At 37.5% G+C, this 18,391-nt stretch overlaps 2 protein-coding genes across 2 annotated transcripts; one reads left to right on the top strand and one right to left on the bottom strand.

Moving 5' to 3' along the window:
• Positions 1 to 2,078: 2,078 nt before the first annotated feature.
• On the bottom strand, positions 2,079 to 9,726 carry Tsen54 (tRNA splicing endonuclease subunit 54). The gene is made up of 5 exons (XM_085949614.1): positions 9,596 to 9,726; positions 9,221 to 9,385; positions 7,591 to 7,738; positions 2,978 to 5,967; positions 2,079 to 2,389 (listed from the first exon to the last, which is right to left on the bottom strand). Exons 1-5 carry the CDS (start codon positions 9,616 to 9,618, stop codon positions 2,212 to 2,214), a joined length of 3,504 nt encoding a protein of 1,167 aa, XP_085805740.1. The 5' UTR covers positions 9,619 to 9,726; the 3' UTR covers positions 2,079 to 2,211.
• A 1,805-nt stretch (positions 9,727 to 11,531) lies between these two features.
• Positions 11,532 to 14,106, top strand: LOC147070513 (uncharacterized). Its single transcript, XM_085949542.1, has 2 exons — positions 11,532 to 12,588; positions 14,084 to 14,106. Exons 1-2 carry the CDS (start codon positions 11,532 to 11,534, stop codon positions 14,104 to 14,106), a joined length of 1,080 nt encoding a protein of 359 aa, XP_085805668.1.
• The last annotated feature ends 4,285 nt before the right edge of the window (positions 14,107 to 18,391 follow it).

Below are 18,391 nucleotides of genomic sequence, written 5' to 3'. Positions count from 1 at the left end.
ACTAGTAATCAAAATATCTAATGATTCGGTAATGACAAAAAAGAATTCATACCGGTATTTGTATCGGTCAAAAAGTATCAATATTTTTTTGATGAATAGTCCACATTACCAACTTCCATCATTATGCCACAGTATACAGCCAAGGGAGGGAAGCATGTTCATTAATAATAATAAAAATGCACCTTCAATTATCGAATTGTTTATTACATCACAGTATTAATGTTTTTATAATACAAGATTTTTTATATAACTTTATAATATGTTTAACAATGGTACGTAATATCAATAAATAATAAACAGTTTATTCTATTACCACATTTTTTCATTTAGTAGGGATTGCGATACCGGAATTTTCGGTATTGAGAAAGCACACTCGTTTACGTTTTTGAAAATGAATTATAAGTTATGTGCTGCTAAAATGCAAATATATCGAGTGAATCCAACAGAGGTGAAAAAATAATAAAACAAATTTCATCAAATGTATTTATATAAGTAATTGTTGGGATGAATTATCATAATATTATTTCGAAATAGAAAACATCCATGTCAAAAATGTTCAATTATTCCATAATTAATGATGACTGTACAAACGTTGAATTTAAGAAGCTTTTCCTGCAGCCGGACTTATTTGCACTTGATGAACTTTTGAGGGATTTAGTTAAAATTATCAATATATTCAAAATATTTGTAAAAATCAGTAGTTCTACAATTATGATCAATACATATTTTTAAATGTCAACATAATAAATGTAGGTATGTAGGTTTTTTGTATAAAATAATATTTTAAAAAGATTTTAATAACTATATTTATTGATAAGCACCTACTTCTGTTTTTTTAATGTTTAAGAAAAACCGGTATTGACATGTTCATTCGGTATTGCAATCCCTAGGATTAAGACCAGTATCATCTCAAAACATTTTCAATAAATTAATTCTAAAGACAAAACTGGTCTCGGAGTGAATTAAAAATTGTGAAAATGACAAAAAATAAAATAACTAGAATTGGAAAAGATGCGATACGACAGCGGGTCGCAGTCGAGTTTTTTATTTCTTAATATCATGTCCGATCCTGATAGGATCATATGGGCCTCCAAGGAGTGGAGGTTTGTATTAACAGATTTTATTTTTACGAGAAATGGATGTCAGCCACTTGCTCAACCTATTAGGTCCATACTCTGACTCATACACAAATTGAAAAACAATATGTGTACTTGTCAGACCCAGGATTCGAACCTGGGACCCTCGACACTATAGACCGGCGCTTAAGCCACGCGGCCATCGTGGGTGTAATTACTAACAGTAAAAAACAATAATTTTAACAACGGTGACTATAATATTATAATTATTATTATACATAAAGTGAACGTTAAAATAAATATTATTTATTTTGAAAAATCAGCAGCAATACAACCGTCCAGCGATTAGTTTTCGGGTTCAAGACCGACCTGGACGGAGACTTTCTCGGGAATCTTCACAAAATCTGTTTTATGAATAGTATTATAACATAACCGATTCTTGTAAAACAAATCTAATAAGCGCATGACTCATATAGTTTAAAAATTCCAAAATTTAGTTCATTACCGCTGAATTTAATTTCAATGTTTTAACATAATCGGTGATAAGGAAGAATAATAAATGATTTACCTAGACTAGTAAAAATAATTTAATTATAATAATTTGCTTAACGCAACCTGATAAACTAGCAACATCTTTAAATAGTATGCAACTATTGATCTGTAGCCGTAACTAATATTTATATGAAAATAACTAGCGTCGCACTGTGGAGAAATATAAATGATACAGTAGTTTCTCTACAAAAACATAAATTAAAATAAACTGAACATATTTGGTTCACTCTGAAATTTTCTAGTTAAACCCAATTATGTATACTAGAAAAAATTGCCACAGGCTACTTGCCATTACTATCTATATTATTCAGTCAATGCATGTAGTTTCTCTACTATGCACCATGTATGCGAACTGTGACGACGCCCGCCGTGAAGTATATAGTCACTGGCGTTTTTAAATTCAACAATGCTCGAGAGAATGGATTACAAACAATTATAAGATAAATCTGAGTCATCTACCATATCGTGGGAGATACGCACGCCCCGTCTGTTGTAAAAATGATGAAGAAACCAAAAAATAACACAACATCTACATATTATTAATCATTTTAATGTGATATAAATATTATAATGTTTATAAGGTCTAAAAATTCATTTTGTAGGCGTTATTCTTACGGGCTAACGTTGGCAAGTCTACATTTTCCATTTGTATGAATGACACAGCATCAAATGAAACGACGGCAAAGAGGAACGGCACGTCAGTCGGGAGACTCGAACTGACTTTTGATAACTCCACAGGAGTCGGAAGATCCGAGGAATGACTGCAACAAAAAGCAAAGATAGATATTAGAAAACATATCAAGGCCGGTATCCAAGGGTATCTAAGAGTTAAAATTGAGAAGAACAGGTACTTGGGTGTCCTAGGAAACATTTTGGAGGGTAACTCGACATTCAAGAGCACTGCTGATTTTAGGTAGTTAGGAACCAACGTATCTTTTTTATTTTTTTCGACCATGTCCGATCATAATAGGATCATATGGGCCTTCACATAGGAGAGGTTTGTATTAACAGATTTTGTTTTTTATGAAAAATGGATGTCAGCCACTTGCTCAACCTATTAGATCCACTGACACACCTATTGAAAAACAATATGTGTACTTGCCAGACCCAGGATTCGAACCTGGGACCCAACAGACGGAACCAACGCTTAAGCCGGCCACTGTGGGCATGGGCGTAATATGAATATTTCTTGTAATAGAAATGTGATTTTAACTAGAAACTGTAAGGAACTGATCTCATGGAAATTATATGGATTTGTATGGAAATAGATAATTAGATAAATGACTGTATTGCAATTTGCCATTGGATATACATTAATTGTATTATTATTTCAATATTAAAACATTTACCTTAGAACGATGATGCTGTAATTGGGAGACGGTAGACGTGACTTCTGCAATGTTTTAAAATTTGGCGCGTAGACATCGTAACAGATTTTCAGGTCAGTCAATTCTGCTTTTTTATCATCATCGGTGACATCACTGTAAGACTTGACAATCTGCATCCTCTTTAGCACAGTCTCAACGGATTGACAATCTTGAGGCCTCACCAACGGCACCGTTTTACCAGTCACCACTGTCATAACATCACCGGGAACATTCTCTTCCGCTGACATATCTTCGTCACTCACACAAACAATCTTAGATATCCTATCATTCTCGTAGAGTTGCTTAGCCTGCCTCCAACTATTCACCGACAACTCGACATTGTAACTCAATTCTTTAATATTACGTAAATATGCAGTGGATAGATTAATATTCGTGAAAGCGATCCGTTTCGATTGCAGTTTTTTAGTAGAAATTTCTGGTTTATTCCACAAACTATTGTTCAAACACCACGATTCTAATTTTCCATCTTTTATTAATCGATTAATAATAGACGTCTCTTCCGATTGAACATTTTTAGAGTTATCTGAGACTAATTTATCTGGAATAATACAAGAAACGTCTGCTTTATTGACTTCAACAGAAGTTGACGCAATGGCATTATCAGAATTGCAGATATCACTCATTCTTTTGTTTGTTACCGTTGCATCTTCCACGTTGTAACAATCGGATTCGGTGCTGTCGGTATCATTATCATCAAGACATAAACTTGCATTATTTTGTCGCCTTTGATTTAGTTCATGCCTAGTTTTTTTCTTTACTCTTCTGTTGCTCGTTTTAAAATTATTTCCAGTACATATAAGTAGATCGTCTGTATCAGAAATTGTACTTAACTGATCGATCTTTTCTTTCTGTGTTGGAATTATTGAGAAATATCGCAAATTTTCATCATATTTTACAACAAAATTTTCTTTGAATTTCGTATTGTAAGCGACTATAGCTTTTTTGAGTGTATTTGCCAGTTCGAATGATTTTTCATCCTCGCTCATGAAGTTATACGTAGCCATGAGGTCCTTTAATTTTTTTTTCGCATCAGTTCGAGATATTGATTGATTCTCATTATAATATCCGCAATCCGCATAAGATCTTGTAGAAAACTTATTGACTCTGTGCTTTCCTTTTCTACGGTTGCGGTTGTTTGATTGATTTTGTCTCCACGCGTTAGCTTTATTTACGTGATTTCTTATATTAGCGTTATAAAAGACGGGGGGTGGTTCATTTTGTGATATTGATGTATTACTATTCCAGAAAGATATATTGCGGTGATTGAAATCTAAATGTGTTTGATTATTTGTGAATTGAAACATTTGCTGTGAGAACGGTGCTGCAAACTGGGCATTGACATGTAAACGTGGATCTCTGGAATTGTTAAAAGCATTTATGTCCCCACCGAACACATTTAATCTCGTGACAAAGTTACTATTCTGCGATTGCATCCTCAGTTGATGTAATATATGACTCCAATATTGTTGATTGTGCGAAAAATTAAAAGGCATTTGACTCGAATTATTCATGAAACGGCTCGAATTCAGATGAGCTCTGTTCCCATAAGAGACCGGTTGACGGTTTTCAATATTGTCTTTCGGTATATCGTTCTTTGACGAGAATTTATCAAGACGAACGGAATACGATATCTTTGCAAGATTAATATCTACAGGTATAAAATCTTTATCGGGGGCCCTTACGAAAACTGTATCTTTTTTATAACAATTAACAATAGACTGTAAAATCTTCAATTTCGCTATAATAGAAACTTCGTCCATATCGATGACTTCAGTCTCTCGATTAGCGTTGTTATCTGTGGAGGTCGCGACCTCGCTTCTATCTCGATTACTATTTTTAGCAAACTTAACTCTGGAATTCGTCATGTTTTCATCGGTAGATGTTCTTTTTTGACCGGTCCTTGCGAGATTAGCATTAGTCTTCGAGGCTTCATCGACAATCAGGCAGTCATCACTTGAACTATCTACACACATACTGTTTGGACCGCCGAAACCTTTATCAATTGAAATAGGTATAATAGTTTCCACCGGCGCATTACTATTAGCGGTATCCGCGAATGATGCAATTTTATCACTCTTTGTAGGAATATTATCATATGAATCTACGTCAATAACATTTATTGAATCATTCTTACGACTGTCCTTATCACTATTAATTGTAGAAGATGGTAATTCTACGCTATTTTCCGTGTTGGGGTTCGATACAAGCGAATCTTGATTATCCTTATCCGCATCAACCGTCTCTAAACCTTTGGAAATTTCTTTATCTAATTCAATGACATTTAAACTACCCTTTTGGGAAACATTTCTTCGCTCTCTATCTAGCGTGACTTCATCATGAGTTTCAGATGATTTTAAGCAATGAAGCTTGTCATTAAAACGACTAGAATTGAACCCTTCATGAATCAATTCCATTTCTTTTTCAACTGGATCGAGTACACTATTACTTCCAGATGTTTCACCGACATTTTTTGAAGAATTATTAGACTCCATAATGGACAAATCAGAAGAATTTATCACAGTCACCTCTTGGTCAGTTATATCTGATGACGCAATAGTTTTAGAAGATTCTATGGAATCAATATTAACTAAATCATCAGCAGCCTTTTCAATACCTTCTAATATATCATTAACTGAATAGTTATTCACAATAACTCCATCCGATTTCATGGCGTCCATTGATTCTTCATTAGGTTTAGTATTTGGTTTCTCTTCTATGTCTTCACTGTCCTTGCAATGTGACGCTTCCATGTCTTCGTCTCCACTAAAGTCAGTAGAATCCTCGGATAAACAATATTTCCTATCTTTATTATACCGCAAAAGTTTATATCCTTGTTTTGATAACAATGAGTAGACTCTATATTCGTCTGGGGATACTGACTTCCCGATCAATAAAGAATACGCTTGCTGAATTGACATCAATATTCCACCATATTTGAGCTCCAGAGAGTTCTGTAAAATAACACACAAAAACTCAGGTACTAATTCAAATACAATTAAATTAAATCTAACAGCTATTATCAGCCAATTTTCTCATTTATCAGATAAAGAGTAAGGGTATGTATACATGGAATTATTAGTGACAAATAGAAAAATCTAACAAAAAATTATTATTGAGAGTGAACAAATAATTGCAATCTACTTTTTCTGCGAATGGTGCGACCAAAATCCCAGAATGGAGAAGGATTGAGGAGAATAGACCGCACTGGGCACCTTACCATTATATCTTGGCTACATAAGTCATCACGGTGGTTGGGAGAACTATGCAACCCCGCAATTTCAGGTTTATCTATGCCCCGAACCCGCAATAATCGGTAACACTGCCTACAGCGCTATAAAATCGTAGCCCAAATATGATGGTTCTAATATAGTAATGTTCTGCCCACAGTCAAGGCACACTCAAAGCAAGCTTTATATCGTCACCGTTCAGGCAAAAGTCACCAACATAAAAAACATCATTTCGAGATATCGTAATTTGAAAGTTTGGAGATGAAGGAAATATCAGATTTTAATGTTTTTAAGGTTTTATCTACATTACATAATTTTCTTAAGTATTTTATTTAGGTTACTTTTACTTTTTGATGCTAATTAATACATTTGGAAAGTTTTGAAGGAGGCAAGATGGCTGAAATGTGGTTTGGTGACTTTTGCTTGTTAATAATCTGGACCAAAGCGATCTTATTATGACAAGCTAAAGTAACTATTCCTGTTTAGTTATCGTTGCCTGTGTCAGACGAGTGTTAGAAAGTGACAAATCAGTAAGTCACCATACATAGTTTAGTGACTTTTGCTTCTATGTTTATAATGAAGGATTTATTTATTATAGTGTCAATAATGTCTATCCGCTTATAATGCTTATAATGAATGCTTGTTAAGATTTTATCGAAAGTCATTCAGTGAAAATCAAATAATTCGGATTTAAGCAACATTTTACTAACTAATGTACCGTGGTGACTTTTGCATCTTAAAGAACATAATTTTACGCTTCGGGTGACATACTCAACTCAAAACTGCCTTTTTGAGGGTTGGTGACTTTTGCCTGAACGGTGACGATATACCAATTATGAAGCAAATGCTCACTCACGTTTTGGAAACCTGGACATTAGATTATGAACAAACCCTAAACGTCAATAAGCTGTAGATGAGGCAGGCCAAAAATTCACTTGCTAGATAGAACTACCGATGACAGAAGTATACTTAGCGTAAATAATTGCAAATGTGAGAGAGTTATCGGAGAAAACAATGACCTATCCGATGACATGACTTTTTATCTACAAGTGAATATTTTCATATAGCAAATGATGAGTGCTGTATACATGAATGTGGCTGTAGCAAAGGGAAAGGGGTTTTCATAGGTGAGGTTTTTAGTCACAAAACTCCCCAGAAAGAAGGTTGCCAGTCAGGGCTAGGGATATACTAGAAAGACAGTGTGAGTGGCAATACAAGGGTCCTTCACTACGTCAATGACTGGAAAGGAGTGCAGACGACCGGGAACAATGGAGGAAATTGGCCGAGGAGGCCTAGGATAGAGTCGAGCACATCGGAAGAGGTGCACATGAAACTTGAAATTATTACCATTTCCATCAAATGCAGAGCTTCTTCAGGATAAATATATGTTTTTTGGTCTTCAACATGTCCAATATGTAGCCAATAAGACCCTTTTGCTTCTGTGACCAGCGCTTTATCCAAATTGTGCAGCCATTCTGCTTTTGATAGACTCCCACTGAAATTAAAGTATCACAAAATTATTTCGAAAAAACTCAGAAACACTTTTTAGAAAAATCCTAGAAAAAAATCTTGGACCGAATGGGATTCGTACACAAATCTTTAACTTTCCGGGTGAATAATCAATTAAGATAATGATCCTAGTGTCCTTCTATGAAACAATTTTTGGTAAATGTGCCGCAGATGCCCGCATGAGTTTTTATAACTTTCTTTTTAGACCAAACCCAACCTAACCTAACCTAATATTATCTTAGTGTGTGATATGATGCATCGAAATGTTTGAAAATATTTTAAATTCACAATTATTGGATCGAAAAGCATCTGTACCGACAGAAAAAGGTATTTAATATAATTGTCTACATGGAATACTGTTTTCGTAAAAAAAAATTTATTAAAGCTCATCTGGGCATCTGCGGCATAATTACTTAATATTATAAATTAATAATATTATGGTCATTTAATCTATAAATCAAGTTGACACACTCATAGGTTGACTTGGTAGCAAAATAGATTTTAAATTCTTTACGTATTTGGAAAGTACTTATGTGTTTTTAGGTTGTTTCTAATGTTTTAGTCATGTTTCTGAGCCTTTTCAAAATCATATTATGTTACTTAAGACTACACAGTGGCAAATTGAGATCCGTGGTCTCGTTATGCGGCCATGTAAGTGGGATGCACTGCGAAAGGGATCATTTATAAATGAGGCCTTGCATACTGGCGGAATAATTTTACAGATTATTTTATGGGTGGGGTTCTATATTATACATGACCAAATAATTTCAGTGAACACTAGACTTAATATTATATTGTCAAAAGGCTATCTCAAGATCAGGCAACAGTATACAGGTTGACAAGTTACGGATATATGAGGTGTCTAATTCCAAAAAGCAGTAAGTCCACATTTGGTCAAAATCGAGAAAAAAATACGCACGTATTCTTTGTATAATTTTAATTTTAATTCCAAAACGCGACATAACCCTACGAAAAAAAATATTTTAAGTCTCGATTTATTACAAAAAGCACCAAGTCTGTGTTTCATATTATTTAAAGCTTGGTTGATTTCGCGCGTGTTTAATTCAACCAATAAGGGAACGTTCAATATTGAAAAGGGCGTCTCCCATGCTGTAGCATCTGGTAAACGCATGACAGTGCCACGGAAATATGTGCCTTATGCGGAGTAAATTAAAAAATGAGGTACAAATAGCGCTACGTCCAATTTTATTTTGCCTATATTTATTACATTTAAGAGTTTATCGGCTGAAACAAATTGCCATTTGGTTCTAATTTTGACATAGAATACAACGGAAAAAATAATCTCACGTTAAAACAAATAATTGAAGCTTAAAACATAAAAACGTTGTTTCCCGAAAATATTGAATTGTGGACTTGTCGCTTTTATAATTAGACGCCTCATATATTAGTGCACAGTCTGTTGCGATATAAAATCCGTCCACTAAAACAACATACTGTAAGACCTTACCGTTTTTCAATCCGCGGATGATGAAGAAGTGATTTGAGGGCTTCGAGACTGTTTTCAATTTGTTTTCCTTGTATCCATGATCCATTCGGAATAACTTCCTTGACACCTTTTACGGGAATTAATTCACCGACTTTAAATGAAGCACCTTCGACTAACTCTCTCCCCCTGTAATTGAAATGCAAGAATAACAATGAATCGTCACACAACGCTATAATTTATTCATATTCAATTCTTCAAGCTACATAGTACCTATCGTTATTAGTGATTTGATTGTCGTTAAAAATGTGACAGTATCATCAAATCTGCGCAACAATGAGGTTAAGATTTCTTCTGTCGTTATAGAAATTGAATACATAGTGTTTAAATATTACTTACGTCAGTAATTTGGAAGACTCCATATTAATATATCGAGAGTGCTATCTTCGCTGACATAATAATCGAATAAATAAAGTTAACATGTCAACATAATTCTGACAAATCCAAAATCTGTCAAATCAAACCAAAGACAAATGAATAGGTACTTGAAAATTTCCAATTACATTTTGATCTATGACAACACTGGTGTCTATGGTTAGGAGCTTAGTGTTGCCAAGTCAAAATTTAAAATTTCAGTAGATTTTGAGAAATAATTCAATAGATTCCATAAATATCAGTAGATTTTGGAAAATGTACCTAGTTTATTAGATATGATTTAAGAACATTCATTTTTTATAAACAATGATTATGTTAGTGGGTAAAATGGCGCTCTTGGGTACAGTTACAATGTTTTTTAAAGCTATACTTCTTTAGGCGAGTTTCGAAAAGCAGATCAGAGCAAAGAGATTGGACTAGTCTTTCAATCTCTTTGGATCAGAGTGTATTTTTGGCGTGTGACATGTACACAAATTTATTTTTTCACACAAAAATAAACGCAATCGATTGGATTCGAATCGCCGATTGTTCGGTTATCAGCCGTAAGGTAAACGTACCAGTAGTTGACCACTTAAGAAAAAAAATCAATAAAAATAACGATTAACATTTAGCATTAGACCGAATGATGGCAAAGCAAGTCTACTCATAATGGATCAAATTCTTAATTAATATGATAAGACAAAAATTAAGAAATGGTCTGTTACAAAAAAATTGTGTTCAATTTATCAAAACCATGTTACTGTTTCAGTAGTTGACCATCAAAAAAATCGAAAGTTCCAGTTTAGTAGTTGACCCCTATATTTTTCAGTAGTTGACCATGTCTAATCAGGGGGCTTCGTGGCGAATCTTTCATCATAATTGCCTCAGGGCTTCCTATCAGACCACTCTAGCCCATCGTCGTGGTAAATGCAATAGGTCGTATGTCAAAAAAAAAAAAAATTGTTTTATTGCACCATAGTGACCAGCTCCAAGGTTGGTATGACTTCAGTGGGGTATGCCTTGATGCCAGATCAGGTGTGCTTCCATTTGAAATGCTGAGTATGTCGACTATCCATGATAGCTCTGCCAACAAATCCTACCTCTAACCTCTCCGTGGGGGTCCCTAGGCAATGCAGCATGCTGTAGCAGATAGAGGAGGGTGCAAGGCGAATCACCAGCGCCTAAAAACTGGTACATTCTGGCTACGGGAAGGAAAACCCCTACAGAAAACCAGGGCATGTTCACGGGCCCTAAGGTGGCAGCCCCACCAGTGAACTCGGGTGCTGTGGGATGATCACCTGCACACCCTAAAACAACAGATTAATCCAAGCACAGGGAAGCCTCGGACCCCCGTTTCCATCTTGACGACCTCGCCTGAATTCGGTAAACGATTTTGTTTTGGAACCTACAATATCCGTACTCTAAATGTCCCTGGAAAGGCCGAGCATCTAACAGAAATACTTTCTCAATACAAGTTAGATGTTCTCGGGATCAGTGAGTGTCGACTCACTGGCATTGGCGAGAAGTTTATTCGTGGGTTTCGTCTATTGTACTCCGGACACGCCACATTGCGACGTAGTGGAGTCGGATTGCTGATGTCCAAGGAAGCTTGCAAGTGCCTCACCAGCTGGGAACCTATCTCCGAACGTCTACTCCGCGCTACTTTCAAGACCAAGTCGGGCTCCATCACTTTTCTGCAGTGCTATGCTCCCACAGAGGCTGCTAGCGATGCAGATAAGGATACATTCTACGAAAGTTTGGCGGAAGCCGCTGGAAATATCCCCAGCTGTGATCATGCAGTTATCCTTGGTGATCTTAATGCCAAAGTAGGATCTGACCCTCGCGTGGACCCTTTGTGCTGGGAAAACATGGCCTTGGCCAAATGAACGATAATGGTTCCCGTCTGGTAGATTTTGCCTCAATGAATGGTCTTGTGATTGGTGGTAGTCTTTTCCCTCATAAGACCATCCACAAATATACATGGACATCGCCAGACGGTAATACAAGAAACCAGATCGACCACATTTTGGTCAAAGCGAAATACCGGCATGAACTGCTAGACGTGCGGACATATAGAGGTGCAGACATCCACAGTGACCACGAACTCTTGGTCGGGAAATCCCGTATAGACCTCAAACGAGTCCCAAAACCCAAAAGGACGGTCAGACTCGATGTGGAAAAACTGAAAAGTACCCGTGTGCGTGCAACCTATGAGCTGGAGCTGCAGAAGCGCTTATATGATGCTAGAACTCTCACGTCTTCCATCGACTCGGATCCCTTGGAAGGAAAATGGATATTATTCCGGGATGCTATAATGAGCTCCGCAACTACTGCATTAGGAGAGCGGCATACGCACAGACCGGACTGGATGTCACCTCATACATGGGAGATGATTGAGAAGAGGAAGCTCCTGAAAGAATTGCGAGACAATGGTACATACGACCCACAGCGCAGCGCGGAATACCAGACAATGGACCGCGTGGTAAAGCGTTCTGCCCGCCGCGATAAGCGCCGACGCCTGGATGACCTCATTCGGGATGCGGAATCTGCTGCCTGCAAGAATAATCCAAGTGCTCTCTTCCGCATCACCAGAGCAATTTGCGGTAAGAAACGTCCAGTGGTCACTGCATTACGCAACTCTGACGGAGTGACAGTCACCGAACCTGCAAAGGTCCAGGAGCTATGGCGCCAACATTTTAGTGATGTCCTGAATCGCCCACCTCCATTGCATCCCTTCGATATTCCGTCGGAGATCACCGCCCTCGGAATCACTACTGCATCGGGATTCTGCGAAGATCCTCCGACAACTGCTGAAGTTAAAGAGGCTGTCAAAAGACTGAAGCGCAGGAAAGCTCCTGGAGATGATGGCATCCATGCAGAATTTCTGCTCTGCGGACTGAGCGCTGTATTGCCGTCCTTGTGTGACCTTCTGCACGAGGTGTGGGAAAGGGAGCAGTGCCCCAAAGCCTGGAGGGATGGTACCGTTGTTACTCTGCACAAAAAGGGTAACCCACAAGACTGTAATAATTACAGAGGAATCACTCTCCTCAGCGTTCCCGGGAAGGTGTTGGCGCAGATTCTCCTGTACAGGATTAGAAGTCCCATGCTGGACGTTTTGCGTGCGCAGCAGAGTGGATTTGTCCCGGGGAAGTCCTGCTCAGAGCATATTTCAACTAAATTAAATTATTAATTAATTAATTAATTTATTTATTTATTTATTAATTAATTAATTAATTAATTAAAAAAAAAAAAAAAAAAACAAAAATTTCTCTGCAACAGTACCAAGAGATGAATATACCTGTCGCCTGCTGCTTCGTGGACTATGAAAAGGCATTTGACAGTCCTCATCGTGAATCTCTGTGGCAAATTCTGCTAGGATATGGTGTCCCACGGAAACTGGTCGCCGTGATAAGTGCTCTCTACACCAATACAGAGTGTCGCGTGAGAGCAGCCGGAACATCCTCTGACCGCTTTGAAATCACGTCAGGAGTCAAGCAAGGATGTGTACTTGCGCCCTTTCTTTTTATCATCATGATGGATTTCATAATGCGTAAGACGGTTTGCCCCGACAGTGGGATACGCCTACATCATGATGACACAAGCGATCTATGCGAAGAAAGACTGTGCGACTTGGAGTATGCAGACGACGCAGTCGTGTTTGACTCGACGATCGAGAGGTTGGAGGTGACCGTGAACAGGCTAGCTGCGAACTCGATGCGTGTGGGTCTTCATCTGAATGCCGCTAAGACCAAATCCATGTGCAGTGCTGCTTGCATCGACGCCGACACTCCTCTGCGGGTTTCTGGTCTGCCCGTCGAGCTGGTGTCCAGATTCAAGTACTTGGGTGCCACGGTTGCCGATGATGGTGGTATTTCTAGTGAGCTTGGAATCCGCATGGGTGTGGCGGGCTCTGCGTTCAACAAACTTGGAGTCGCATGGAGGTCAAGGCTGTATTCTGTGAGGACCAAATGTCGTTTGTTTAACGCGTGCGTGCTACCTGTGCTCCTGTATGGCTGTGAGACATGGCATCTTACTAAGCTTCAAGAGTCACGGCTTTTGAGCTTTGAGAATCGATGTCTCCGCAGAATCTTAGGGGTACATTGGTACGACCGCGTTACAAATATCCGAGTTCGTGAGCAGACACAACAGCCTTCGGTGATTGAAGTTATCACGAAGAGACGATTCACGTGGCTGGGACATGTATTCCGGATGCCGCCAAAGAGTGCGGCACTTCGTACCCTTGTGGCACAGCCTCAAGGGTTCCGTCGCCGTGGCCGGCCCTCCCTCACCCTGCAGCGATGCTACAAAAGCGACCTACGTGCTGCAGGTCTGACATGGCGGGAGGCACAGGAGTTGGCGATGGACCGAGGGAAGTGGCGCCAACTTGTGCTTGCCCTATGCCCCAATGTTGGGACGTGACAGGGTGAAAGAAGAAGAAGTGACCAGCTCAGTCATCTACACCATCTCCAATAGGTCTTATGTCGTTAGACCAATAAGAAGTCGACTATCCCAACACTTGCAAAAAGACGAACCGAAACGTCATTGATATTGGTCACGCCAAACAGTCGTATGTCAGAGCTAATCATAATGATAGTAATGTTTTTGTTTGTTTTTATTCCTCGTTCTTGACTTTATACTAAAGAATTCGTCAAATAATACGATGTAAGTAATTTACCATTCACTGTTTTATAAAATCTACTTTATAATTAAATTATTGTTGTCAGATTTAGTAAAATTTTAAGATTCATTCTACAGATAATCTAAAATTACTTTTTGTCTCAGGGCCCTGAACATTTTTGAAAGAAAAATTCTCCGCCGTATATATGGACCGGTCAGGGACGGCACCAATTGGAGAAAATATAATGAAGATTGCAGCGCAGTTCAATCAATTAAGATTGGAAGACTGCGATGGCTAGGTCATGTGCACCATATGAATGACAATGAACCTGCAAAGAGAGTGATGTCCGGCAATCCAATCGGGCGTAGAAGAAGAGGCAGGCTAAAGATTCGCTGGTTGGATGGAGCTGCCAATGACTGCCGTGTCCTAGGGGGTACCAAATTAGAAAGCGGCCACACTGGATAGTGACAGGTGGAGGGAGCTATTGGAGACCCACATCGGGTTGTCGTGCCCCTGATGACGATGTTGACTTTTTGTCCCATTTATTTATTGCCAAAGTAATTATTTGATCACCGATTATGATTGACAGTTTTAATAAGACACTATTTATTTAGTTAAAAATAATTATTTAGTAAAAAGCTATCAAAATGATTAAATGGAAGTTGTGGGCGGTACTTGGTATCTTTAGCAGTCAGCAACATTACTTCACCGGATACTAATGGTAAGAATAAAATAAGATTATGTCGCCACAAAATAATAAGATGTGGAGTGGAGATGATAATTTGCTGAGATGCATTAACGATTATCAAATTTAGAAATCATTATTTTCTTCAGGACCTCAAATAACCTGTGGAGTCGTAGGAACCACTGACGATATGGCGTTACAAGTTGAACCTAGGAATGCAGCGGAACTTGAACTCTTAGTCTTAGAGCATCCATTTGAAGTCACTTTTCAAAATATTGGTTCAGAAATAGAACTCGATTTCGCTGAGGTTAATAATACTTTGACTGTCGAAACTCCAATTTTAGAACAAGCAGAATCATTGTTGAGGCAACCATCGGACATAGAGATAGCAGAGAACATTGTATCAACACAATCAGCACCGAGATAAAAAATAGATTGTGATATGACGATGACTGAACATCTAAGTGGCCCTGAACATTTACTATCTGACATCAGTAGTGACTCTGAAGCTCTGTATCAACCTGAATCAAATCAATCAAGCTCATCAGAAGACTTAGAGGAGTTTACTATGCAGTCTGACACCCATGGTGACGAACCTACTGAGTCAATCAAAGAAAACGAGAAGGGCAAAGCAATAATTGTAAAGAGTGGAACAGGCAAAAAAACTTTCAACTGCGATTGCTAGGCAAGTCTTATGCGGGTTTTGGGAAGTGTGAGGAGTCCGGCAAGTATAGACAGACGTCTAAAAAAGAATCTAAGACCATAGGTCCACGTTGTGGTGGGCATAGTGACATGCTCAAAAGGGTGGGCCAAAAACAGCCTTTAAGTGTGATACAATCAGTGATGAACAACGCAGCTTGCTATTCACAATTTTTTGGAAGAAAACAAAATAAAACTTAGTACCGTTTAATTAAAAAAAATACTTTTCTAAAAAAAGTATTATTTTGAAACTTTTTTCTTTTAAGTAGGTATTTACCTGCTCTGTTTTTATGCAAATACTTAATTAAACTATGATATTTTTAAATAAATCTTTTTAAAAATTAATGTGTATTATTTTGAATATTAACTATTAATCTTTTCTTTTAAACATTGAAATTATTTCTATACACGTACCTGATTAAACAGAGATTTTTAAACAGATCTCCAATTTATAATAAAAAAATTTCATTAGTCTATGCTTACTTTTTAAACGTTTATGCACAAGTGTATAATAATATGTCTATATTAATACAATATTATAGTTTGTTTCATTATAAATAGCTAATTTTAGTGTTTTCAATTTAGGTATATTTACATAAAAATTGGACTTATGTCAACAAAAGTGGCCAATATTGACGATCAAATAGTTGTATGTCAACCTAACTTTCTAAATATACATCTTACGTCAAAATGATGATAACAGTCTTAACAGGGAACAAATTCAACTAAGTAAATAAATTTGTGAAAAATATCGGTGCAATGGGGTTAAGATGGGATAGTTTTTTGTCTCTCCTGAAAAGTATGGTACGAGGGTGGGTCAATAAGTCCTTAGAAAAGCCGACAGGTGGCGCGACTAGTACTGCAAGCGGTTTGTTTTCATGCAGCGGCACTACCGATTCAGTATGCTGCGAAGTTTCAATCAGATTGGTCGGGTTGTTGTGTGTTTCTCGTACATTTAAAAAAAAAATTTGCTTGTGGAAAATGGAAAAATGGAAAATGGAGAAAATTGAGTTTAGAGTTGTTATTAAACATTTTAATATAAAAGGGTTAACAGCAAAGGAAATAAAAAATGAGTTGGATTTAGTTCACGGCATATCTGCTCCTTCACTTGCAACTATTTATAACTGGTTAAATGAATTTAAACGTGGTCGTACATCAACAAAGGATGAACCACGCTCAGGACGTCCTGTAGAGGCGACTACACCAGAAATGATCAATAAAATCCACGATATGGTGTTAAGTGACCGAAGATTAAAGTTGAGTGAGATAATTGAGGTTACAGGGATCTCAAAAGGTAGCGTCATTTCTATTTTACATGACAAATTGGGCATGAAAAATATTTCTGCAAGATGGGTGCCGCGTTTGCTCACAGTCGACAATACACGCAGTAGGGTGGTGGCCTCTAAAGCCCTGTTGTCGCTCATGCAACGCAATCCGGATGAATTTTTTCGTCGCTTTGTGACTGTAGATGAAACATGGATACACCACTATACTCCCGAGACGAAAGAACAGTCAAAGCAGTGGATTGCGAAGGCAAACCATGTCCAAAGAAGGCGAAAACCGTAAAATCAGCTGGCAAGGTTATGGCTACTGTATTTTGGGATGCACGTGAAATTATTTTCGTTGACTATTTGGAAAAAGGAAAAACAATAACAGGGGATTATTATGCATCTTTATTGGACCAGCTAAAAAACAAAATTGAAGAAAAACGGCCTCATTTAAACAGGAAAAAAATCCTCTTTCATCAGGACAATGCCCGTGTTCACACATGTTTACGATCAATGGCTAAAATTGAAGAATTAAAGTTCGAATTGGTCGACCACCCACCGTATTCGCCAGATTTAGCCCCCAGTGACTTTTTCCTTTTCCCAAACTTAAAAAAATGGCTAAGTGGACAACGTTTTTTTTCAAATGAAGAAGTCATCGATCGGACAAATGCTTATTTTGAGGACCTTCCGAAAACTTATTTTTCTGACGGTTTAAAAAAAATTGAGAAACGTCTAACCAAGTGTATTGAGCTCCAAGGAAATTATGTTGAGAAATAAAAAAAAAATACAAAAATAAAACCTGTTTTAATGCTTTTTTCTAAGGAATTATTGACCCACCCTCGTATCTTTGACATACGACCTATTGCATTTACCACGACGCCATAGCTATTTAAATCAAGTAGCAATGGGCGGTTCAGGAACAAGTTACATAGGAGAGGATTTTGTTTGACAGCCAATCATCAGCTTTGTTCGGGTAACAAAAGGGACAACATTAGTTACTTTATCAAAATAAAAATACAAAAATTAATTTATTTACATACTGCATAGTTACGCATTAGCTAAGTACTTAACAAAATAAAAATCCTTAGATATTCTAAATAATGTATAATTCCGGAACTGAATAAAACATTACGAGTTTTGCTTACTTGTGTCGGGTCATTTATGGCCGCTCTGGCCATTTTCATAGTCTCCCGCACTTTTGCTTCGATGAAATAATAGTAGCTTTTACTTTAGAGATATTGACGATTTTCCGGGGGAAGTATTCTCCTTTATATAATGTTCATTTAATGACTTTTGGCTTTTAATGACTTTACGGGCAGCAATCGAGCTTTAGGCTTAAAGCTTTCATCGCTAGACTCATGCCATTCACTCTCTGAAATGTCAACACGGGTTAGAAGACTTGCATTTTCAATGTCCCCATTTTTTTTTCTTCGTTTGCTTTCTCATTCAGTTCTTTCTTTCTTTACCTCTCTGGAACTCGTTCTTTTTTCAACCGTTCCATTTCTTCTTTC

The sequence above is a fragment of the Rhyacophila brunnea genome, unplaced genomic scaffold (assembly GCF_057557595.1).
Source record: "Rhyacophila brunnea isolate RB1 unplaced genomic scaffold, BYU_Rbru_1.0 scaffold_22, whole genome shotgun sequence".
In the NCBI taxonomy this organism is placed as follows: Eukaryota; Metazoa; Arthropoda; class Insecta; order Trichoptera; family Rhyacophilidae; genus Rhyacophila; species Rhyacophila brunnea.
The sequence above is the reverse complement of the archived record's forward strand: the minus strand, read 5'-3'. Positions and strand labels throughout refer to the sequence as shown.

Bases quoted from the DNA above. Each gene is read 5' to 3' on its own strand.
- Tsen54 (XM_085949614.1), bottom strand. From the start codon at position 9,618: ATGGAGTCTTCCAAATTACTGAC. The intron at 9,386-9,595 runs GTAAGTAATATT...TTTCAATTACAG, and splicing joins GAGTCTTCCAAATTACTGAC to GGGGAGAGAGTTAGTCGAAG. The intron at 5,968-7,590 runs GTAATAATTTCA...GTTATTTTACAG, and splicing joins CTCTGCATTTGATGGAAATG to AACTCTCTGGAGCTCAAATA.
- LOC147070513 (XM_085949542.1), top strand. From the start codon at position 11,532: ATGAATGGTCTTGTGATTGGTGGTAGTCTTTTCCCTCATAAGACCATC. The intron at 12,589-14,083 runs GTACCGTTGTTA...CATCTCCAATAG, and splicing joins CCCCAAAGCCTGGAGGGATG to GTCTTATGTCGTTAGACCAA.